The sequence below is a fragment of the Plecotus auritus genome, assembly GCF_963455305.1.
Source record: "Plecotus auritus genome assembly, chromosome: 3".
In the NCBI taxonomy this organism is placed as follows: domain Eukaryota; kingdom Metazoa; phylum Chordata; class Mammalia; order Chiroptera; family Vespertilionidae; genus Plecotus; species Plecotus auritus.
The window spans coordinates 125724805-125750158 of record NC_137772.1 but is presented as its reverse complement, the minus strand read 5'-3'; the positions used below and the strand labels follow the sequence as shown (position 1 = coordinate 125750158).

The following is a 25354-nucleotide window of genomic DNA, read 5'->3' as shown; positions in this document are numbered from 1 at the left end:
CTGGCCTCGATAGTGCACCAGTGGGGTCCCTCAGCCTGGCCTGCACCCTCTTGCAATCTGGGACCCCTTGGGGGATGTCGGAGAGCTGGTTTTGGCCTGATCCCGCAGCCAGGCCAAGGGACCCCACTGGTACACAAATTCATGCACCGGGCCTCTAGTTTTATGTGTATATATATGTGTGTGTGTGTGTGTGTGTGTGTGTGTGTGTGTGTGTGTGTGTGTATTATATGTTTGTTGTCTGACTCCATTTAAATATAGGCTCCCTGAGGGCAAGGGCTTCATCCTTGTTTGCGTGTGTATCCCTAGTACTTAAAACCCTACCAGGCATAGAGCAGGGTATCATTAGTATTTATTCAGTAAATGAGAATGCATATATGACCAAATGTCAAGTGTTGGCAGGACTGCTGCAACAGAGAACAGACTGCAGAGAAGGACTGATGATTTTTAATGACATTAGTTTGTACACTCATCAGATAACACTTGCATACTCAGCCATCACAGTTAACAAGCTTTGAGAAAAAAAAAAATTCTAGAGTGAGGCAAGGAAGCATGCCTCTCCTGTGGCTTCCATGGGAGAGCTGAGGTGATAATCATCAAAGAGCTTCAATAAAGGTAGTTGTACGTTGGAATCGTTTCATTTATGTCTTCTCTATCACAAGAGCCTTAGATACTGCCATCCCTACCACCTTTGTCCCATGCTACATTTGTTACCTTTGCTCTTACTAGTCTACAATAAAAGGTACCATATCTCTCACTTGAAGTTGAAAAAAGGACATTTTTGTTTTACAGCAGCAACAACATGAAACAGTGATAAGATTATCCTTGGAATCTGGTCCCCACAGAATTCCAGTGGGTCAAAAGTTGTAGGGTTATTGTTTTGGGGACCATGAGGAGGAATTCAAATGATTTGACTCTAAGGTTTGCTGTTTTGTCAATGCCAAATAATACATTTATTTCCTGACCTGCTGTTTTGATAAACTGATGCCATAAATTATAAGTAGCATTGCTTTGGGAAAATGTAGACTATATGTATTTTATTTCAGCAGCTGTTTTTGAAGTCCTGCTGTGTCTCAGGTACTAGGCATGCAAAGGTGAATCTTATTTGGTTTCTGCCTTTGTAGTTTACAATCAGGTTGAACCAAAGAACTGTGAATATATATGTCATTTTTTTCTAACTCTTTCACCTTGTTTAAAATTGTAGCCCCTACCCCAACACCATCTGGCAGTATCTACAGCCCCTGGAACAGTGCCTGACCCATAGTAGATGCTCAAAAAATACTTATCAATAAATGTATTTTTTTCACTAAATATCCTAAGCTAAATTTGAATTTGAATGGCTGAAATAACTATTCTATAATCTTTGGAGTTAAAAACCACAAATGTGTGGTTGTATGTCTTTAGCTCCATAGTCTGTCACATATAAATGACAACAGACCGGGACTGTCAGGGAGGAGACAGACTGGAGTTCTTTAGGCTAAAGGTGGTCATAACAAAGATAAGAGTGACAAAGATAGAGTGCCAAAGATGAAGCCTGCACAGTGGGGACCTAGTGGACCTTACAGATGGATCCATCTGTTATGGTCCACGAGTCCAGAGAGGTCACGTGAGCTAAGAAGAGTTGGGCATGTTATGTATACACATCTAAGAAGGCAGGACTTGGATCTGGAAAGCCCAAATTTGGCTATAAGTGAGTATATCTTACATTAGTGAGAAATCCTCCCTCTCAATGTGGCCACAGTTGGTTTTGTGAGCACCTGCTCTACTTTATACCTACTGCATGGTTTCAGATTTGGGTCAATATTTCAAAAAATAAAATCTAATAGGGCTAACTGATATATTCTTGCTTAGGTTTTATTTCGCCCTTGAAAATGTACTTTCCCTTGCTTTGGTAGAAAATTGTCAGAAATTCTGGTCTTTGTATGGCCTGATAGAAGGTAAAGGCCTCCAGTGCGTGTTTTCCACAGCAGTTAATTCTGACACTGAACCTGGAGATAGCACAGACCTCACAGGTTATTGTATAGGCTTAGTCCTACAAGACTGCACACCACCCCCACCCCCATTCCCAACCCTTCAGAGGCCAATTTCATGTCTAGGTTGTGACCTGGGCTTCTGGCAAATGGGCTATATAAATTGGAGGTTCCCATGACCCCTTCTTCAGGTTCAATTACTTTGCTAGAGCAGCTCACAGAACTCAGAGAAATATTTAGTTACATGGATTAGTTTATAATAAAGGATATGGATGAAGAAGTGCATGGGGCAGGGTGTGGAGTATTTATGCCCTTTCCCCCTTAATCTCCCCATGTTCACCAACCCAGATGTTTTCTGAACCCCCATCCTTTGGAGTTTTTAAGGAGGTATCATTACATAGGTGAGATTAAGTCATTGGCCATTGGTTAATGAACTCAATCCCCAGCCCCTTTCCCCTCCCTGAAAGTCAAGGGATGGGACTGAATGTTCCAACCGTACAATCACCTTGTTGGTTCCCTGGCAACCAGTCCCCATAGTTAGGTTACCAAGGGGCTTTCCTAAATCCATTAACATAACAAAAGACCATTATCACGCCAATTAATTGATCCAGTTATCTTGGATCCTCCTGAGCTTTACAATTACACCTCTTAATTTCTCACTGCCATGTTTGGTAAATTATATGGGATCTCAGAATGAATTTTAATTGGAACTCAGATTTCAAGTTAAGGATCACACATCATTGAGATTCCCCACCTAAAGTTATTTCAGACCTTGTTTTGCTTGCCTTCTCTGTCCTGCATACTTAAATCATGGTGCTTGGAATACTTCACAGAGTTTTTATTCAAAAGTGATTAATATAAATTTGGGAATATAAGCATCAATTATCATCTCTTTCCCTGAAATTGAAGAATAAAGCATATAATCATCATGTTATTTATCAAAGTAAACGAGTTGGATTATGTTCTGCATCAGACCTTGTAATCTAAGCTTTCTGGACTTGATTTCTAGAGGGTTGTTTTTTTCCTGTTTTTTGTTTATTTGTTTACATGACAAAGATTACAATTTGCCCTTAAGTGAATGGGAAAAATTGGGGATTCTCGGGCCTTATGATTAGAAACTATTCTTCTGAAAAATGCCTGTCTTTAGAAGTGTCAGCTTACAGGTATGTCACTGTCTGCTGTCCAGACTTGTAGCAAGCAAGCTAAAGTTCCCTTTCTATTTTCTTGTTCTAGTAAGTTGGTCCCCATCTAAGAGCATTACGCTGAACAAGCTAGGGCATGAGGAAGTCAACTGGGCTTATTCTTAGCCAAAAGCAGACAGCTTAACAGACATGTAGCTGTGACTATGAAGAAGACTGATTCACCTACCCAAGTGGGAAAAAACAGATTAATCCTGTTTCAAGGTAGATAGTGTTTTTTGCATTTATAGAAATGGAAACTGAAGTTTGCAGAAGTAACCAGCTTAAGCTTATACAGCTTATAAGTAAATACAAACCCAGGAGTGCCTGACTCCTTAGGCTCAGCTTTTAATGTCCACGATGTTGCCTTTGTTATCTCAGGTACATATGAAGATACTAAAGCTTTGCCAGATGTTCAGTTTGAGAAACTAAACAGTTGACCAGTAATCCTTGTTTACATTTAAATTCAGGTTGAAACATGCTGGAAATGGGGCTGTTTTTTGTACATCTTAACCATGAAAAGAGTCAATGAGTTAGAGAATATTTGGTTAAGAACCCAGATATGGGTTCACTAATACTTGGTTCATAAAAATTATCATTTTTCATAATGGTAAACTCCATTGGCATTATTTTTAAATACATTCATTTTCACTGTTTAATCTATCTTGTACCAAAGCTACACTTGATCATCCTCAAAAATGTGGAAAATATCTTCATAGATAGACTAGAATGTGGAGTCAGAAGTTAGAAGCAGGTGTACCGCTTATTGGTTGACCTTACTGGTGGACAAATCAGCCTCCCTACGCATTTATTGCCTAACAAATAAAGGGGACAATGACTTCAAGGGTTCTTCTGAGGGTCAGTGATATCATTATATTATGCTGTTAATCACTTTATTTTGGCTTCTTTCCTTGCATGTTATAGTAAAAAGTTTTGTATATACTTGGACCTGTATGAATTAATATAGAAGTTTAGTATATGGCCCAGTTTCTATCATGCAAATGCTGAGGGAGAATTGTGAATTAGGGATTTGCTATTTCAAATCAGTTGTGAAAGTATGGTCCTGAACATTTATATTAACATAGTGCCCTTTTTATAAATATAAGACCTTGGGAGCAGGCCCAATTATGTTGTTTGCGTAATCAGCATGAACTGTTTCTCAGAATTTCCCCTGAAGTCTCAATTGGGTACCTGTTCCATTTTTAACACAGTCTAAATTCTTCATTAGCATTACTCCAGCCAATCCAACTGCAGCAGCAAGCATGGGTTGTATGCCAGTGGTAAATGAGATGTTTCTATAGTATGCAGCAACTTAACGTATAGCAGTAATACAGGTACAGAAGATTGTGTTTAAGTTCTTTGATATGTTGTAAAATGAATCTTGAAACGTTTGCTCCAGAACATGTTTTCATATTTTCCTTCTCGGTTATATCATTGCATGTAAGTAATTTATAAGTCTGAATAGTAGCTCAGTTGGTTAGAGCATCTTCCTGATATGCCAAAGTGGTGGGTTTGATCCCTGGTCAGGGCACTCACAGGAAGCAACCAATGAATGGGCAAATCAGTGGAACAAGACAGTCGATGTTTCTCTCAAAAAAAAAAGTCTGAATAGTAAAGTTTACTTTAGAGTTTGCTGGTTCTTTTAAACATGTTTTTTATTGATTTCAGAGAGAAGAAGGGAGAGAGGAATAGAAATATCAATGATGAGAGAGAATCATTGATCAGCTGCCTCCTGCATGCCTCCTATTGGGAATCCCTGACTGGGAATCGAACTGTAACCTTCTGGTTCATGGATTGATGCTCAACCACAGACACACCAACAGGGCAGAGTTTGCTGGTTCTTGACCGTATTACATCTGGTTTCTGATGCCCAAATCCCCAATTGTATTACTCTCTGTGGTTTCTTTTCTTTTTTTGGCAGTTAGTAGATTGTTTGTATGGGGTGATACACACTTAATGGTTGGATTACTCAGTAATGGCATTTTCCATGCTTTGGGCTTTTCTCCTGTAGTGGTTAGTCCCATGTGCTCGTTTCTTCCCTATTCTGCAGACTTTCTAGTGATCCCTCCTGTGCTGCTGAATTTAGCATCTGTAAGAATATGTTCGCACTACACCAGAGCTCTGACTTCTTCCCGTTAACAGGAAACATCGCTGGGGTCTTTACAAAAGAATGAAAAACCTTATTTGCACAATTGTGTAGTTTTGGCTGACTTATTGTTCAGTGAGCTTTGAACTTTTATATAACATTTTTCCCAAAGCAACACTACTCCCAAAGTTAGTTTTGCTTTTATATTTAACTGCTTAATTCCATTAACTACTGCATTATAGAAATAGAGTTGTGGTGTGTTTTTATTTTCAAAACACTTGTATGTCTGTTAAGTAAGATTTTTTAAATTGTAAAATAGGATTGACATTGCCTTGTGCTACTTAAATTCCTTGTTATCAAATTAGCACTTGAAAAACAACTTGAAACTTGACACTGGAATGTCTATAAAGAGTCAAGAATTTACTGATTGGGTTCAATAAGTTATTTTTTATAGTAGATTCTTATACTTAATTACTAATGTAGGAAATTCTGTGTGTGGATTTACTATTTATCCAGAAACTCTCTCTGCCAAAGTACTCTTTCATATCTAAAGTGTAAAAGACAAAAAATACCTGGTGATCCAGAGAGGCCCAGTGCTAGAAGTCTGCACCCTGCTCCAAGTAAGTGGGCTGCATCCTCTATTTCACTGGCTCTCCATCATCTCTTGCCTCCTAAAGCCAGACCGAAGTATCAATGTTTACTTCATGGGATAAAAATTGCTTAATTCAGTTGATGACAGATAAATTATTTATCTTGAAGTTACACCTTCAAGAGACTACTTTCCATGTGTGTTTTTAAATGAAAATATATGTTGTTATTGATTTTAGAAAGAGAGGAAGGGAGACGGACTGAGAGTAATATATATGTGAGAGAGAAACATCGATTGGTTGCCTCTAGTATGCACCCAACGTGGGAACAAAGTCGCAACCCAGGCATGTGCCTCAACCAGGACTTGAACCATTGATTTTGCCTTGCATGGGACGATGCTCAACCAACTGAGCCACACCAGCCAGGGCTAAAATGAAAAGACTTTTTAAAGAGCATGAATCAGGAAGTCCTACACATTCTGGAACTTTCTATCTTCATGTTTTCCATTTCTTGGTTCTTGGTACTAAGTATAGTTTATAATCATTTGATGAATTAGATCAGATCTACAAGGTATGGACAGCTTGTCTTTTAGCAAATTACTGCAGCCTTGACACAACCGAAGGAAATAGCTTCAGCGGGCTGACCAGACTTTCTGCTGAATAGGCCATTCTTGGGGCTGAGATCCAAGAACTCTGAAGCATTGTTTTGGACAGTCTGCAGAGAACTGCAGATCATTTATATGAAATAAAGCTCTTTTAGGATTAAGAGAGTTGTTTACAGACCATGGTTTGATGAGGTGGTGTTTTCTGGTATGTGGTGTGTTTATCAAAGGACAAACTTCAACCCCCACTAAAGAAAGCCATAGAAGCAAACTTTAGAGGCTTTATAGTCTAATATTTCTTTAGTGCAGTTATTGTGTGGTTTTCCTTTTTGCATGGTTGTTTGGTGAGAGTTGGAATTTTATTTTACATTACTGTCATATTTTCCTGCCCTTTTACTAAGTTCGAACAGCCGCCACATTAGCTTTTCCCTGCTGTGATATTGGCTCACTTCCACACCCATCTTCCTATATTTTATTCCCCCCCCCCCCTTTTTTTTTGCAGTTTTCTTTTCACTAATTTTGTTCTTCAGAGTATCTGTTCTTTTAAGGACATCATAAAATGCTTTCATTTAGTAAAAGAGCTCAATAATTATTTTGACTTTATGTTCTTTGGGTTTATTTATATTTCAGTAGGGCATATATTTATCTAAACTTACTAATTGACCTATCAAACAAATATACTGTTGCTGATATTGGTGTAATTTATGTGCTTTTCTATTCAGAGTTTACTATTTCTAAGTTAATTCTCTACCATCCCCATTTCACCTCCACAAAGTTTTTTTAGTAAGAGATGTTTTTCTCCATTACTTTTATAAATTTACCATGGCACATTTAATGTCTTATAATATTAACCAAAATGAATCACTGTACTTCTGAGCAGCTCCTTAATCAGGATTTAAGAATAAATATTTGTAAAATTACTACTTTGAATATGAGGTCATCTCATTACGTCTTTTCTACATGAGGTGTCTTATGAACTGAGGAATAAGGTTTTTCTCTAAGAGCTAAACTAATAAGAATCAGCCCACATATTAAGTTATTAACTGAAGAAGTCATCTCTCTGTAAGAATAGCCCACCCTCAGAGGTCACCTAGAAAAGGATAGTGTTGGACATTTCAGAATGTCAAAGTCTAGGTGAAGGGACTAGAGTGTTATCTTCACTGTAGCAGTTCTTGTCATAAATACAAATAAATACAGTAAAATACTGCTGTCATCCCTTTACTTGCCTTCTCTCTCACTAGCCTGGACTTCATAAGGGTTGAGGTCATGACTTTTAACATAGCTGTAGTGTAAGGGTTTACTAAGATCCTGGGCCCTATAGTCAACTGCCTGGGTTCACACCACAGCCCCATCACTTAAAGGCTTTGTTGCCTTAGTAAGTTTCTGGGACCCTTGTTTTCTTCTTATCTCTTTATCTGTGAAATAATAGTTACATAGAGGAGTTGTGAGGATTAAGTGTAAGATCCATGGTACGTAGGCACTGTTGTCATTATTATTTTTCATCATATCATTGCTGCTTACTATATCGATATTCAAAGGAGAATTTCCTTTAACCTGGGCAAGAAAGGCAGCCCCTATATATACAAACACGGATTTCTCTGTCACTGGGGATCCAGTGCTTAGTACAATTTATAACCCAGGAAACAACCTCCTCATGTTTTGACTTGCATCCTTGAATGAAAGGAAGCTTGCATATGTGGAGATAGGTGGGTTGTACCACTGTTGACTTTAGGGTACAGGAAATATTTGAGTTGCAAAAGTGTTTAGAAGTGGAAAGACACATTAACTTGTCAAAACTATCTCGGCATGAATGCAATAGATTGTTCCATAAGGAAATATTATTTCCCAGTAATGCTAAGCTTCCGTTTTCTTGCTTGTCTTAGGATTTCAGTTCATGGTTCTGGAGGTGCTCATGACTTAGTACAGTATTAGAAATAGTTATATTTGGAGGCTAACATTTGCAATGTTACTCATATTATTTATATATGTATGTTTATATAGAACCTAGATGAAGTTTTCTACTGATTTATTAATCATATTATTTTGCAGGGAAATTTTAAAACATAAAATTTAGATTATCAAGTTTTTACATTTTAGGTAATTACATTTTGATAAATATATTCAAATTTTATTCAAATTGAATATAGTTACATTTTCTTTTTTAATACTTTAGATTATTACAGTGCATAGAACATAATTTATGTAAAAATCTTGATTATAACAATAGGTGATTTTGCTGAAATCGAGGTAAGAAAATACATTTTGTGTAATATATAATATTATTTGTGCCTTTTTAAAATCAGTTTTAATTAATTTATTTTTTAATTTTTAGTTTATTTTCAGTATTTTTTTTAAGCCTCACCCGAGAATATTTTTCCATTGATTTTTAGAGAGAGTAGAAGAGATAGGGAAAGAAAGAAATATCGATATTAGAGAAGCACATCAATTGGTTGCTTACTGCACGAGCCCTGACCAGGGAGGAGCCTGCAATTGAGGTACGTGCCCTTAACCGGAATCGAACCCGGGACTCACAAGCTGATGCTCTATCCACTGAGCCAAAATGGCTAGGGTTACTTTCAGTATTATTTTGTATTGGTTTCAGGTGTGTAGCATAGTGGTTAGATAATCACATATAGTACTTTACAAAGTATTCCCCCCTGATATTTCCAGTACCCACCTGACACCATACATAACTATCGCAATATTATTAACTATACTAGAGGCCCGGTGCACAAAATTTGTGCACAGGTATGGTCTGTAGGCCTGGCTGGCAATTGAAGCAAAAGCATCTGACATGGAAGGGCAGGTCCCAGCTGACCTCTGGGCCCTGGGCAGCACCTAGGCCCCCGGCCCCCTGTGTACCCCCCTCTGCCTGAGTCATTGGGCCCTTTCCCGGCTCCCTCAGTGCCTGGGACACAGGTGGTGGCCCTGCCCCCTACCACCACCTGGGCCGTCGGGCTCCCGCCTGGCTCCCTCAGCACCTGGGAGCTGGGCGGCGGCCCCACCGCCACTGCTGGTTGCCGTCTGCGGGGCATTCGGTGGGGTTGTTGGGCCCCACTCGCACTGGCCTTGGCCTGGTGCCACCCGCTCACCTGCTCCACCATCCTGCCGCAGTCTCGCTCTCGTCAGGGCCCATCAAGGCCAGCAGCACCTCCACTGCCGCCCGCTGCCAACACCGTGTTGCTGACATCCACCATGTTCCGCGCCGCCCCCTTTGCATGTCATAGCGAGCAGTCGAACTCCCAGTCAAGGGGACAATTTGCATATTTGGCTTTTATTATAGTAGGTGAACCAGTTAATCGGATTTTTTTCGATAGTTGCAGTTACACATATGTTGATATATATGCGATTTGATATGTATGCTATTTTGTTGTATTGACAACAAGCTTCAGAACTTCATATGTCAAATTTTCTGAAGGTGTTAACATCATAGATATTTTTACACTTAAAAGTGTCAAATTTCGTGCCAAAAAAAGAGCATGTGCGGGAAGTTTTAATTCATTATTTTGAAGAAAAGTGCTGCTGAATACTCCGGGAAGCTTATGGTGAACATGCTCCATCTCAAGATACTTGTGAACGCTGGTTTAAACGCTTTAAAAGTGATGATTTCAATGTGAAAGACAAAGAACGTCCAGGTCAACCGAATAAGTTTGAAGACCAACAATTATAAGCATTATTGGATGAAGATGCGTGTCAAACTCACAAACAACTTGCAGAAAGATTAAACGTTGCTCAGCAAACAATTTCCAATCATTTATAAGCAATGGTAAAGATTTTAAAGGAAGGAAAATGGATGTCACATCAACTGAACGAAAGAAATGGAAAACTGAAAAGTCATCAGTAAAATGTTGCTTCAACGGCACAAAAGAAAGTCTTTTTTGCATCTAATTTTGACTGGTGATGAAAAGTGGCTTTATTTTGAGAATCCCAAATGCACAAAATCATGGGTTGATCCAGGTCAACCATCAACATGGACTGCAAGGCCAAATCGCTTCAGAAAGAAGACAATACTCTGTGTTTGGTGGGATCAGGAAGGTGTGGTGTATTATGAGCTTCTAAAACCAGGTGAAACTTTTAATACTGATCACTACTGACAACAAACAATCAATTTGAACCATGCTTTGATCGTGAAATGACCAGAATGTTCCAAAAGACATGGCAAAGTAATTTTGCTTCACGATAATGCACCATCACACACTTCAAAACCAGTTAAAGACATGTTAAAAGATCTTGCCTCGAAAGTATTAACCCACCCGCTGTATTCACCAGACCTTGCTCCTTCAGATTACCACTTATTCCGATCGATGGCACACGCACTTTCTGAGCAGCACTTCAAAACATATGAAAAAGTGGAAAATTGGGTCTCTGAATGGTTTGCCTCGAAACAAGGAAAGTTCTATTGAGACAGTATCCACAAATTATCTGAAAGATGGGTAAATATGTAGCTAGCGATGGACATTACTTTGAATAAAGCACTTTTGATGTTTCTCTTGAAATTACCGTGTTTTCTTTGATTACAAAATCCACTACTATTAACTGGTACACCTAGTATAGGATTCCCTATGCTGTACTTCACATCCCTGAAACTGTCCTGTGACTACCAATCTGTACTTCTCAATCCCTTCACATTTTCACCCAGTCCTCCAACCCTCCTGCCCTCTGGCAGTCACCAGTCAGGTCTGAATTTTGTGTGTCTTTATTTCTGTATTTATCCAAATATTACCAACTCATTAACAGAATAACGAATGTGTGCAATTAGTTAATTCTGACATCTTTGATACTTTGCTGACTTTTAATCATTTTTAAAAATCATAGCTTTACAGTTGTTTTTATTTTTGTTGTATATATGTCATGGTAGGAGTTAGGAAGGAATATAATTTTTTTAGTTTATTTTATAACTTTTAAATACTTAGAACTATGGTGTGTGGGACTTTATTTCCCTCTTGGTGGGCCTGAAAGAAAGGAACGGTTACATCCATTGATGTGGAGCATACAGAGAGATCAGTAAAGCCTGTAGAGCAGGAAACATCTGATCCCTGTCCAGTGATGAGGATGTGGCTGAGTGGAGAACTATTTAGAGAGTGTAGCCTAAGCAAAGTTCTGCTGTGCATTCATGACAACTGTGGGGTTGCAGTCAAGCGGGGTGTCCTAGCTAAATTGGGCTTCTGGACAAACTAAGGTCCTAGAATGTGGTAATCCCACAGGGCAGTCTGGCTGAGGCTTTGCAGAGAGGCCAGTAGCCCTCACCCCGCCGCCCCCCCCCCCCACACACACACACACATCTCCATTATCTATAGCTATCCTTGGACTCCCAACACTAAAGCACTTTCATTTCAAAGCACAATTAACAACTTCACTAAGAGATAGAGTTTAGAGAATACTAACAATATGTGAATGAAGTGGCTTTTAACTATTTGCATAATGAAGCAAAAGACTGGTATTTCTAATCTAAACAAAGGCCATTCACCTCTAACTGGTAGGGTACTAAGGGAAAAGTACATACAGTATTTCTAGATATGAAATGTTGCTGAGATTTTCAAGGAGCCCAAGAGGATTAAAGACCTCAATCGTGACAGGAAAAATTCTGTTTCAGTGTCTTTAGTCAGTGTCTGCAGTGTCCCACTGACATAATATGTGATGTGTCTGAGGCTGTGTGGGATTGTGCTCCTGTTCAAGTGTGGCCACTGCTTTAGATCTCACAAGGAACCTATAGCCAGCCACAAATTCCTTCATCTCATTTCTTTGCCCAGTGACATGTTCTTTTTCTCTCCTGTCTTCACCTTTCTTGTCTCACCTCTTCCATCTCTCCCATCACCTCCTCTTCTGGCTACAGATACAGTATTTTTATTTTTAAATCCTTGCATTTTTGACATGTTCCACTCACACCCAGAACTTATTCATTCTTCAAATCTTTATTTAGTATCTACTGTGATAGGCATAGGAAAACTAAGGTGAAATAGACAAGTTCCCTGACCACTAGTAGTTAAGTCAAGTGAAAAATACCTATCATATTTCTTGTGCTTCTGATAAAATTCAGAACACTTGGATCTAAAGAAATACCTTATTTTATCCTCATAACAATCCTGTGAGATTATTATCATCATAGTAAAAAGCAAGCAACAGCTTTGATTCTCCAGCCTTGCTTAAAATATCAGTTTTTCTTTGGTGCATGTTGGTATGAAATAAAAAAGTCTTGTTAATCCTCCACTCAAATTCATGCTCCTGCATCTTCCTTCAGTGATTTATTGGCATAAGTTGTTTTTTAAAAATTAAGCAACTTTTGCCAAAACCGGTTTGGCTCAGTGGATAGAGCGTCGGCCTGCAGACACAAGGGTCCCAGGTTCGATTCCGGTTAAGGGCATGTACCTTGGTTGCGGGCACATCCCCAGTAGGGGGAGTGCAAGGGGCAGCTGATCGATGTTTCTCTCTCATCGATGTTTCTAACTCTCTATCCCTCTCCCTTCCTCTCTTCCTCTGTGTAAAAAATCAATAAAATATATTTAAAAAAAAAATTAAGCAACTTTTATCACAACTTCCCCTCTTTGTTATAAAATAAATAAATTTTGGGACTTCCCACATCCTCCTAGGTAATCCAATATTTGTTTCTAAAGCACATATCCGAGTCTTTATTTAACATATACAGTCACCAGTATTAAACCTCTTCATGGAAGGGCCTCACTCACAGTATGAATCGTCATATCTTACAGAGCAAGTGCTTGGTAGAAGTTGGCTAAATTTAACAATTTACAGAACTAACCTGTACCTTCATCTTTTACCCATGAATAATTTTTTTCATTTCCCAAATGACCTCAATGTCCCTAGTGAGTTTTGCCTGTCTTCAAAAACCTTTTCTACAATTTGAATTTTCATACCTTTCTTTACAAGTGATAGGTTACCCCAGACAATTTGATATTTTCTGAAATTAAATAAGGATGGCCTGAATTTCTTCATCTATGTCTATACCTGAATTGCTAAGTAATACATCGCCCAGTCTTTGTCCTATGGGTTCTGCCAATCCGCACGATCATGACCACTAATACTGCTGACTGGTCAGGAGTCGGTACGCAGCTGTTTGCAGATACCAGCAGGGATTCAAACCATCTGACCATATCTTTTCATCAGAATGTTTTGTGGTCTAACAGCAAATCCTTACAGAAGATCAAGTAAACTGTTCAGTTTCTCTCTAAGCCTGAGTACTCCATTGTGGGAGGAAATTTAGATTGCTGTAGTGAAGTTTCTCTTAATTTCTGCCCAGTGCTTTGATGGATAGTACATGTGGACGATAGTGTAAGCTGGTTACCTTCAGCATTGGTGATGTGCTGGGCCTGTCAGATGCCTCCCAATCATAAGAAGCCAGTGGTGCTGCACTCAGTTTTCCAGTTTTCTAAGTCTGTGTGCTGTTCACCGAGTCATGCTTGTTTGAACATATCAAGGTCTTCAGAGTAGTCTTAGATGACTTAGTGCCTCTTTTTCCATCCATCATGTGACAGATACCAGATTCACAGTTAGTTAATCAAAGGTGGTTTTATTTATTTTTTTATTAAAAAATGTTTATTGGTTCCAGAGAGGAAGGGAGAGGGAGAGAGAGACAGAAACATCAGTAATGAGAGAGAATCATTGATTGGCTGCCTCCTGCATGCCCCACACCAGGGATTGAGCCCACAACCTGGGCATATGCCCTGACCAGGAATCAAACCATGACCTCCAGGTTCATAGGTCGATGCTCAAGCACTGAGCCACGCAGGCCAGGCCAAAGGTGGCTTTTTAAAGACTTAAGGGAGTCACAAAATGTGGAAAGCATCTAATGTTCATTCAGTCTTTATTTCCTTACTCTCTATCTTGGTCTGTCCAGGCTGCTAGAACAGATACCACAGACGGGGTGGTTTAAACAAAACATTTATTTCTGTCATTTTTCTGGTTTATGGACAACCATCTTCTCACTGTGTACTCACTTACCAGGAAGAGCCAGGGAGCTCTGTGGGGGTCTTTCATAAGGACACAATCCAAGTCATGAGGGCTCCACCATCATGATCTAATAACCTCCCAAAGGCACTAATACTATCACATTGGGGTTAAGATTTCTTTCTTTTCTTTTTCTTTTTCTTTTTTGGCTTATAAACAGAAATTTATTTCTCATAGTTCTGGAGGCTGGTAAATCCAAGATCAAGGTGCCAGCATATTCATTTTCTGGTGAGCGCCTACTTCCTGCTTCACAGATGGAGTCTTCTAGTTGTATTCTTACATGAAGGGCCTAGGGAGCCCCACGGATTCTAATCCCATTATATAAGTGCACTAATCTGTTCATGGGGGCTCTACCCTCATGATCTACTTATCTCCCAGAGGCTTCACTTCCTAACACCATCACATAGGGGGTTAGGATCCCAACATAGGGGTTTGAGGAAAACAAACATTAAGACCATAGCAAAAGGCTATTGCTAGGTTCCATTGGTATTTTACAGAAAGAAAATTAAAAACTGTGGGTGTTTAACAAGCAACTGAAAGCTAAGTTTTTTTCTTTTTTTTTTTTAATCTATTGTTCCAAGTATTACATGTGTCCCTTCCCCCCCTCCCACAATGATCCCAGGTAGCCCTCCCCGCCCCAGGCCTTTACCACACTATTGTCTGTGTCCATGGGTTATGGATATATATGCATACAAGTTTTTTGATTGATCTTTTCCCACCCATCCATCCACCCCCACCTTACCTCTGAGATTCAACAGTCTGTTCCATGCTTCCACATCTCTGGATCTGTTTTGTTCATTAGTTTATTTTGTTCATTAGATTCCACATATGAGTGAGACAGTGTGATACTTGTTTATTTCTGTCTGGCTTATTCCTCTTAGCATAATGATCTCCAGGTCCCTCTATACTGTCTCAAAAGGGAAAGAGATCCTTCTTTTTTACTGCTGCATAGTATTCCATGGTGTAGATGTACCACAGCTTTTTTATCCACTCACGTACTGATGGGCAATTGGGCTGTTTCCAGATCTTAGCTATTGTAAATAGTGCTGCTATGAACATAGGGGTGCATATGTTTTTCCTGATTGGTATTTCAGGCTTCTTAGGATATATTCCTAGAAGTGGGATCACTAGGTAAATGGCAGCTCCATATTTAATTTTTTGAGGAAACTTCATATTGATTTTCATAGTGGCTGTACCAGTCTGCATTCCCACCAGCAGTGTATTAGGATTCCTTTTTCTCCACATCCTCACCAGCAATTGTTTGTTGATTTATTGATGGCAGTCATTCTGACAGGTGTGAGGTAGTACCTCATTGTCATTTTAATTTGCATCTCTCTGATGATTAGTGACTGTGAGCATTTTTCCATATGTCTTTTGGCCATTTGTAGGTCTGCTTTGGAGAAGTGTCTATTCAGGTCTTCTGCACATTGGTTGTGTTATTTGTTTTCCCTTTGTTAATTTTGAGTACTTTATATATTTTGAATATTAATCCCTTATCAGATGTATCATTGGCAAATATGTTCTCCCATACAGTGGGTTCCCTTTTCATTCTGATGCTGTTTGCTTTTGCTGTGCAGAAGCCTTTAATTTTGATGTAGTGCCATTTGTTTATTTTTTCCTTTGTTTCTCTTGTGCTAGGCCAGGGGTGGGCAAACTTTTTGACTCGAGGGCCACAATGGGTTCTTAAACTGGACTGGAGGGCCGGAACAAAAGCATGGATGGAGTGTTTGTGTGAACTAATATAAATTCAAAGTAAAGGAGCGGAGGGGAGAGCAAGAGAACCCTCCGCTCTTTCGGCTCCGCGGGCCGGATAGAACAGCCAAACGGGCCGGATCCGGCCTGCGGGCCGTAGTTTGCCCACGGCTGCGCTAGGCATTTGTATGAGGGAAAATTTTACTATGTGAGATGTCTGATGTTTTCTGCCTGTGTTTCTTTCAAGCATTTTTATGGTTTTAGGACTTGCATTTAAATCTTTTATCAATTTTGAGTTTATTCCTGTGTATGGTATGAGTTGGTAGACTAATTTCATTTTTTTTCATGTAGCTGTACAATTATTCCAATACCATTTATTGAAGAGACTGTCTTGACTCCATTGTATGCTCTTGTTTCCTTTGTCAAATATTAATTGAGTGTAATGGCTTGGGTCAATTTTTAGGGTCTCTGTTCTGTTTCATTGACCTATATGTCTGTTCTTGTGCCAATATCAGGCTGTTTTGATTACAGTGGCTTTGTAGTATAGCTTAATATCTGGTCTTGAGATCCCTCCAACTTAGTTCTTCTTTCTCAGGATTGCTTTGGCTATTTGGGGTCTTTTTCAGTTCCATATACATTTTTGGAGTGTTTGTTCTAGATCTGTGAAGTATGCCATCCTATATAATAAGAGAGAAATATCCTAATTATCCATTATGCTGTGAGGTATAATGACCGACCTCGTAAGACCAGATCACAGATCAGCAGGAGGGTGGGGCAGAGAGCTACAGGAGGGGGCAGCGCAGCAAGCAATGAGGGAGGGGGCGGAGGGAGGTACAGGAGGGCGGGGCAGTGGGCGGAGAGCTACAGGAGGGCGGCAGTGAGCCACTGGCACATGGATTCATGCACAGAGCTACTAATTGGTATTATAATAGTGATTGCATTGAATCTATATATTGCTTTGGGTAGTATGGACATTTTTAATGATGTTAATTCTACCAATTCATGAACATGATATATTCTTCCACTTGTTTATATCCCTTTCTATCTCTTTTTTCAGTGTTCTATAGTTTTCCGAATATAGGTCTTTTGCCTCCTTAGTTAAGTTTATTCCTAAGTATCTTAATTTTTTTTGTTGCAATGGTAAATGGGATTTTTTTTTTTAAAGTTTCTCTTTCTGAGAGTTCATTATTGGTGTATGAGAATGCCATTGATTTCTGAGTGATGTCAGTGGTGTGTTACAGTCCCCTACTATGATGGTATTGATATTGATCTTTCCCTTTAAGTCATCCAGAAGTTTATGTATTTGGGTTCTCCCATATTGGGTGTGTGTATGTTTTACCAGGATTATATCCCCATGTTGTATTGATCCTATTAGTATTTTGCAATGGCCTTTATTTTCTCTTGTTATGGCCTTCATTTTGAAGTCGATTTTGTCAGATACTAGTATTGCTACTCCAGCTTTTTTTAAATTTCCATTTGCATGGAAAAATAAATTTTCATCCCTTCACTTTCATTCTGTGTAAGTCTTTTGTTCTGAGGTGAGTCTCTTGTAGATAGCATGTATATATGGATCATGTGTTCTTATCCATTCAGTTTCCCTATATCTTTTGATTGGAGCATTTAATCCATTTGCATTTAAGGTTATTATTGATAGGTACTTGTTTGTTGCCATTTTTATTCTTTATCCCTGCATTCCTCCCTCTCCTTTTATTTCTTTTTCTTACAACAGTCCCTTTAGCATTTCTTGCATTGCTGGTTTGGTGGTAATAAACTCCTTTAGCCTTTTTTGTCTGTGAAACTCCTACTGTCACCTTCTATTTTGAATGATAGCCTTGCTGGATAGAGTAGTCTTGGATTCAGTTCCTTGGTATTCATTACTTTGTAGACTTCATGCCACTCCCTTATGGCCTGTAGTATTTCTATTGAGAACTCAGCTGATAGTCTAATGGGAGTTCCCTTGTAGGTAACTTTCTGTCTCTTTCTTGCAGCCTTTAAGGTTCTTTCTTTGTCTTTAACGTTTGTCATTTTAATTATGATGTGTCTTGGTGTGGATCTTATTTTGGTTCATCTTGATTGGGACTCTGTGCTTCCTGGACTTGTATGACTTTTTTCTTCACCAAGTTAGGAAAATTTTCTGTCATTTTTTTAAATCTTTATTGTTCAGATTATTACAGGTGTTCCTCTTTTTTTTTTCCCCCATAGCTCCCCTCCACCTGATTCCCCACCCCACCCCATGCCCTTACCCCCCGCCACTGTCTTCATCCATAGGTGTAAGATTTTTGTCCAATCTCTTCCTGAACCCCTCACACCCCCTTCCACCTGAGAATTGTCAGTCCACTCCCTTTCTATGTCCCTGATTCTATTATATTCACCAGTCCATTCTGTTCTTCAGATTTTTTATTCACTTGATTTTTAGATTCACTTGTTGGTAGGTATGTATTTGATGTCATTTTGTTGTTCATAATTTTTATCTTTACCCTTTTCTTCTTCTTCCTCTTTTTAAAGATTACCCTTCAGCATTTCATGTAATCCTGGTTTGGTGGTGATGAACTCCTTTAGCTTTTTCTTGTCTGTGAAGCTCTTTATCTGACCTTCAACTCTGAATGATAGCTTTCCTGGGTAGAGTAATCTTGGTTGTAGGTTCTTGCTGTTCATCACTTTGAATATTTCTTGCCACTCCCTTCTGGCCTGCATAGTTTCTGCCGAGAAATCAGCTGACAGTCGTATGGGTACTCCCTTGTAGGTAACTAACCATTTTTCTCTTGCTGCTTTCAAGATTCTCTCTTTGTCTTTTGCCCTTGGCATTTTAATTATGATGTGTCTTGGTGTGGTCCTCTTTGAATTCCTTTTGTTTGGGGTTCTGTGTGCTTCCTGAACTTGTAAGTCTATTTCTTTCACCAGGTAGGGAAAGTTTTCTGTCATTATTTCTTCTAATAGGTTTTCAATATTTTGCTCTCTCTCTTCTTCTGGCACCCCAAAAATTCGGATGTTGGTACGCTTAAAGTTGTCCCAGAGGCTCCTTACATTATCTTCATATTTTTGGATTCTTTTTTCTTTTTGTTTTTCTGGTTGGGTGTTTTTTGTTTCCTCATATTTCAGATCTTTGGTTTGATTCTTGGGGTACGTTGATCTACAGTTGAATTTCTGTATATTCTTTATTTTAGACAGTGTATGCTTAATTTCTGACTGGTCCTTTTCCATTTTTTTTTTGGCATTCTCATTAAGATCCTTAAAGGTCTCACTAAGTTCCTCAGAGGTTTTTAGAGGATTCTTGAGTATCCTTATAAATGTGGTTCTGAACTCTATGTCGTCCAGTAGTTTGCTTTCCTCCATTTCTTTCATTCGTGACATGTTTCTTTGTCTTGGTATTTTGCTCCTTCCCTGTGTTGATGGAGTGGTTTTCTGTGGTAAGTGACCTATAGGGCCCAGTGGTTCAGCCTCCCCAATCACCTGAGGGGGATACTCTTGGTACACCCCTTTGTGGGCTGAGTGCAAAGTCTTGGTGTAGTTAAGCCTTGATTGCTGTTGGTACACTGGGAGGAATTGACCTCCAGGCCAATTGGCTGTGAGGACCTGCTGTGTCTATAATGGAAGAACTGCTGCGCTGGAGACATGCTTATGGTGCAGGACTTGTTACAGAGGGGCTTTGGTGCTCACTGAGTCTGCCTCTTGAATGTGTCACTTATGGATGTGAGTAGTTGAAATCTGGTGTTGTCTCACACTGACCACTAGATACACTACCTTCTGGATCTCCAATGGGGTGCAGGTCAGCTACTGTCTGAGGCCACCCAGTAGGAGCTACAGCGAGAACTACAGTTTTCTCCTCCTTGCTTGGGGTTTGGAGGTTTTGGAGCTGTCTGACCAGAGCTGCAGTTTGTTAGGTTAAGCTGTGATAGGGCAGACCATTTATATGCAAAAGCCGCTATGTGGAGCTTGCGTGGGTTTGTAGATTGTGCGGGGCGGGGTATCCGGGCGTCACTAGGCTAGGGCGTGGCAAACAGCGATGGCTGCCAGTTAGCTGGCTCTGCGTCTCCGACCACGTCCCCGCATTCCGCGCCCCAGCGCAGTAAACAATTATTCCTGCGTGCAGCTCTGCAAGCAAGCCACCCTCACTTTCCGACCCGATGGCAGACAGTCCAGCTTCTCCTCCGTAGGAGTTTGGTTCCCCAGCATCTCCCCAGAAACTGGAGTTCAGAGTAATCGGGAGCTTGTCTCCCTTCGGGTTGAAAAAAGCAGTGCTCCCAGTTGCCCGCCACCAGCCCGATTCGCGCGCCTCCATACCTCAGCTTTTCAGCGCTTGTGCACGTCTCAATGCTCTTTTATCTTTCCTTCTAGTTGTAGAACTTCCACTCAGCCAGCTTTCCCGTGGTTCTGGGTTATAGACGTTTTGTCTTTTAGTTGTAGTTTTGAAATTGTTGTGCGAGGCAGCAGTTTAGGTGTTTACCTACGCCGCCATCTTGGATCCTCTTCTCTGTCATTTTTCAAACCGGTTTTCTAGTCCTTGCTCAGCTTCTCCTTCTGGCACCCTTAATATGTGGATGTTGTTTCATTTCATGTTGTCCCAAAGTTCCCTTAAACTCTTCTCCTGCTTTTTAATTTTTTTTCCAATTGCTGCTCTGATTGTGTGTATTTTTCTACCTTGTCTTCTAACTCGCTGGTTTGGCCCACAGCCTCCTCTAGTCTACTGTTGAATTCTTCTAGGGTGGTCTTTATTAAAGCTATGTCATTCTTCATTTCCTCTTGATTCTTATTCATGTTGTTGGGTTTTTTTATTCAGCTCCTTATAATTTTCATTGCTTGTAATTCTCACTCAGATATTTGAGCATCCTTATAACCATTACTCTGAATTCTTTATCTGACAAATTACTTGCCTCCATTTCATTTAGTTCCTTTTCTGGTGATTTCTCCTTTTCTTTCATTGATGGTTGTTTCTTTGTCTTCCCATGTTAGCAGTCCATTAGTCTGGGGAGCCAGGTGAGGCGGGTGCGTTCACAGTGGCGGTTCTTGGATGTTCAGAGGTAACTGGTCCCACCAGGTCACAGTGGTGTATCCAATCTTCTGGTGGTGCCAAGTTAGGCATGTCCTGTCTCTGTGGCAGGTCTGTGCTTCCGGGGTTGGGGGAGGCGGGGAGGGGGCATCAGTTTATGTCTACCAAGCAGTATTAGGCAGCAGCGCCATTTGCCCAGGGGCACTGGGTAAGACACAGTGGGTCACAATGGCAGGGCTGGGCACACTACATCAAGGCAGTGGGGCCAGTTATCCAGGGGCATTGGGTCAAGCATGCTGGTTTGGAGCAGCAGGTCCCAGTGTCCAGGTGGGGTTAGGATTTCAGTATATAAATTGTGTGGGTGATACAAACATTCAGTTCATAACACTTTCCTTCATTTCTCAAGAAAGTATGTAGATCCATCTAAGTCTCTGTCTCTGTCTTTTGAACAATTACTTGATATTTGGCTTTTCTGATTTTATTTCTTTAAAAGTCTCTCTTTAGTTCATTATTACATTTGCCTTTCAATTTCTGGTGTGTCAATTCAGTTGCCTTAAATTTCTTGCTATCCTTTCTATATCCCAATATACTACTAGTTAACTCTCAGTTGATTTGTGTGAATGAAAAGAAACACAGACCCAGATAACTCAAAAGTAATTTGTTAGACTTTGGATTTTTAAGATGATTTTGCACTGGATTTGCATTCCCTTTTGGGATTTATTTAAGCTGCTGTTATGATTAGTTTACATTCCTTAAGCATGTACCAGTTGGCTAATGGAACAAATAGGCAGGCCTAAGGAAGCTGAGCTAGGATGGATCATTGAAAATTGATTGTAGTTTGTTCCTGTGCCCAGAATACTGTCTGCTTAATGATCTAGCTTTCTTGAATTTCTTGTTTGTATTGAAGTTTATATTTTAATAAAATAAGTTTGTTTTACAAAGAAAACTTTAAGATGCTTAAAGGATAAAGTATAGAAATTACTGTACCAAAAATTAAATTTGATGTTTTAATTGTTCATATTCTCTATGTACTTAGTTCTTATATATTCTCCTATTGTTTTCTTTTCCTGTATTTTCATTTTAGATTATACTCTGTTTCATCATCTCATTAAAAACCACTTTGTTGCATGATGTTGATGTTTCATAATCTTTGCTAATTTAAGTATGTAGCCTCTGAAAATGTGCAATAGAAAATGGACTTGCTATCTCCTTACCCAGGAATTCATTAGCAAATGTTCCAGGCTACAGTAGTAAGGAAAACTGGCTGACTTTCTATTTTTCCTCCTTAATTTTGAAGGTGAAGTTATTTCAAGAAAAGACTACATGATTGCTTGGAATTGTTTTCCTTCTTGGAAATTAAGCCTTGCAGAAGGAGCTTGTACAGGAGAATTTGGGGTGGGAAATAGCAAATGCTCAACATTCTTAGGACAAAAAAGTGAGCAGTCCTTCATTTCTTTTGCCCTCCAGGATCACCATGTCACCCAGTTCTCTTCAAATGAGTGTAGAAGCAATGGTAACTCTATTAAAACTTTTGGGTTTTTTTTTTTTTCATGTATTTTATTTTTGCCTCTTTTAATGATAAAGAGAAAATGTCTTCTCTGGGACTTGCTGCGCAAATGTTGTGGAAGAGATAGGAAGTATAATAGACCAGGAGATTTGTAGCCATAAACACATGGGTCCTTTTGTTTCCCCTCTTCTCTGACCATTAGCAATATTACCTTGGGCAAGTTAGTCAAATCAATTATAAATCCGTAACTTGGGTCAACCCCAACCATATGTATGGGGTACTGCTTCCCACATTTGTTGTGGGCTTTACCCATGAAAAGACGGATGTCTGAATGCATCCCCATCCAGGCTGAGCCCCACCTTTTATCATCTTTCAACACAGGTGACTTCATTTCACCTCGGGCAGTTTTTCTGATGCATATACCTTCTTTTCCCTTTGATTGTAGTTGTAAATCAGAAAGTTCCCTTTATTGCAGCAAATAAAGTTAATAACAGTGTTGGAGATAGTTTTAAATAAATCAAAACTACCAAAGAATCAGTGTCAAACTTCATAGCTTTAGATAGTGCCTAGAATATATCTTCAGGGTCCCTACGAAGTTCCTGACTGAGTATTGTTTCCTGCAGACATACAGCATTTCAGCTGAATTATCACACAAATTGGCTGGTCCAGAAAGCTAACCAAATATTTTAACAAAGTTTTTATGGGAAAATGCATTCTAGGTTATTTATAATGGATACATAGTTTATTCATATTGGGGAACTGTCCAAACAAGTTTTTCCCTAATTATTTTTTAACTAGTGGCCCGGTGCACAAAATTCGTGCATGGGGCGGGGGTTGTCCCTCAGCCGGGCCTGCACCCTCTCAAATCTGGAACACCTCAGGGGATGTCCGACTGCCGGTTTAGACCCGATCCCACTCACAATCCAGGACCACTGGCTCCTAACCTCTCACCTGCCTGCCTGCCTGCCTGATCGCCCCTAACCACTCTGCCTGCTGGCCTTCTCGCCCCCAACTGCCCCCCTGCCAGCCTGCTCGCCCCCAACTGCCCCCGCTGACGGCCTAATTGCCCCCAAATGCCCTCCCCATTGGCCTGCTCACCCCCAGCTTCCCCCCTCTGCTGGCCTGCTTGCCCCCAACTAGCCCCCCCTTCCGGCCTGATTGCCCCCAACTGCCCCCCCTGCAGCCCTGCTCACCCTCAACTGCCCTCCCCTCCTGACCTGATCGCCCCTAACCACCTCTGCCTTGGCCCCCGCCACCATGGCTTTGTCCGGAAGGTCTCCCGGAATGTCTCCTGGACTAATTATATTACCTTTTTATTAGTGTAGACTAGGGGCCCAGTGCACGAATTTGTGCACCTTGAAAGGAACTGTGGGCCGCAAGACTATGGTGGGCACAGGGGTGGGTCTTGGCCCATACTCTGCGCCCCCGCCCAGCCCCTCCTGCCATGGTCCCCAGTCCCCTCTCTGCCAGCAGCCCTGCTCCTGCTGCCACTGCTCCCACGTGCTATCACTCCTCAGGAGCAGGGGGAGGCGGAGAAGCCCTCAGGGGCAATTGGGGCCGGCGCCAGGCACTGGAAGCACATGCGAGTGGCGGCTCCGGTGCCGGCAGCAGGTGCAAGTGGGGCAGGCTCTGGCAGCAGGTGCGAGTGCCAGGCGGGACTGTGGCACGCAGGAACAAAGAATTTTCAGTAACCACCAGAGGCTTGCCCAGGTGACAGCAACCGGCACCCCAACTCACCTGCTCCACCATTCCACCGGGGCCGACACCCGCCATATTCCACGCTCTGCCACCTGCTGCCGATGCCTACCATGTTCCACATGTGCCCCCGGTGGTCAGTGCACATCATAGCAACCGGTTGTTTGATTGTTCCACCGTTCGATCTATTTGCATATTAGCCTTTTATTATGTAAGACGAGACGCCCAGTGCATGAAAATTCATGCACTGGGGGTGGTTCCTCAGCCTGGCCTGCCCCTCTCACAGTCCGGGAGCCCTCAGGGGCAGGAGGCGACCCAGCATTCAGGAGAAAGAGATGCCCCATCACACCTCTGCTGCTGCCACTGCCAGCAGCGCAAGCCTTGGCCGGCCCTGGTTACCTGAGAGAGGCTGATCAGGGGCGGGGCCGGCTGGGGGGAGGAGCCATGGGAGGTTGGCCGGCAGGTCCCACCCCTCCATCGGGCCGGCAGTGGGCGTCATAGTGACTGGTTCTGGTCATTATGGTGTTCTGGTTGCTGGCTTTTTATATATATCAGCAGGTATGCATTATTTTTAAGACTTTTATCATGTTATCAAATTGTCCTCTAGAAATGTTATATCAGTTTCCGGCCCCATTAGTAGAGAAAAGAATATCCATTTCTCTATTCCCTCACAGATGACAAAAACAGTCTCATTGTTGGGTTAATTTGTATTTCTTAGAATAATAATGAATTTGAACATTTTTAATATGGATATAGTTTGTCATTTTGTCTTTAGTTTTTAGTGTTTTTCTGCATTGTATAAAAAGTTTTTTTTTTTAATTTTTGTATTCAAAACTATCAACCATTTACAAAAAAAATTTCTCCCCCAATTTTGAAAATTTATTTCAGAGCTGTTCCTTTCCAATGATCACATACATGGAATAACTTGATTTTTAGAATTTAGTGGGGTGGCTATCTCTCAAATTTCTTCCTTTTTCCTACCAGGAAAGCAATAGAAGAACTGCTTAAAGAAGCAAAACGTGGGAAAACAAGAGCAGAAACAATGGGACCTATGGGTTGGTGAGTACTTGAGTAATCTTCCTTAAACCTTA

The 25354-nt window shown here is 40.6% G+C and overlaps 1 protein-coding gene across 1 annotated transcript in view; it reads left to right on the top strand.

Moving 5' to 3' along the window:
• Window positions 1-25354, top strand: part of POLR1D (RNA polymerase I and III subunit D) — a 55056-nt gene that overhangs the window by 8759 nt on the left and 20943 nt on the right. Inside the window, exon 2 of the mRNA XM_080660650.1 lies at window positions 25248-25322. Coding sequence (XP_080516776.1) covers window positions 25248-25322 — 75 coding nt within the window. The remainder of the gene's footprint in view (window positions 1-25247; window positions 25323-25354) is intronic.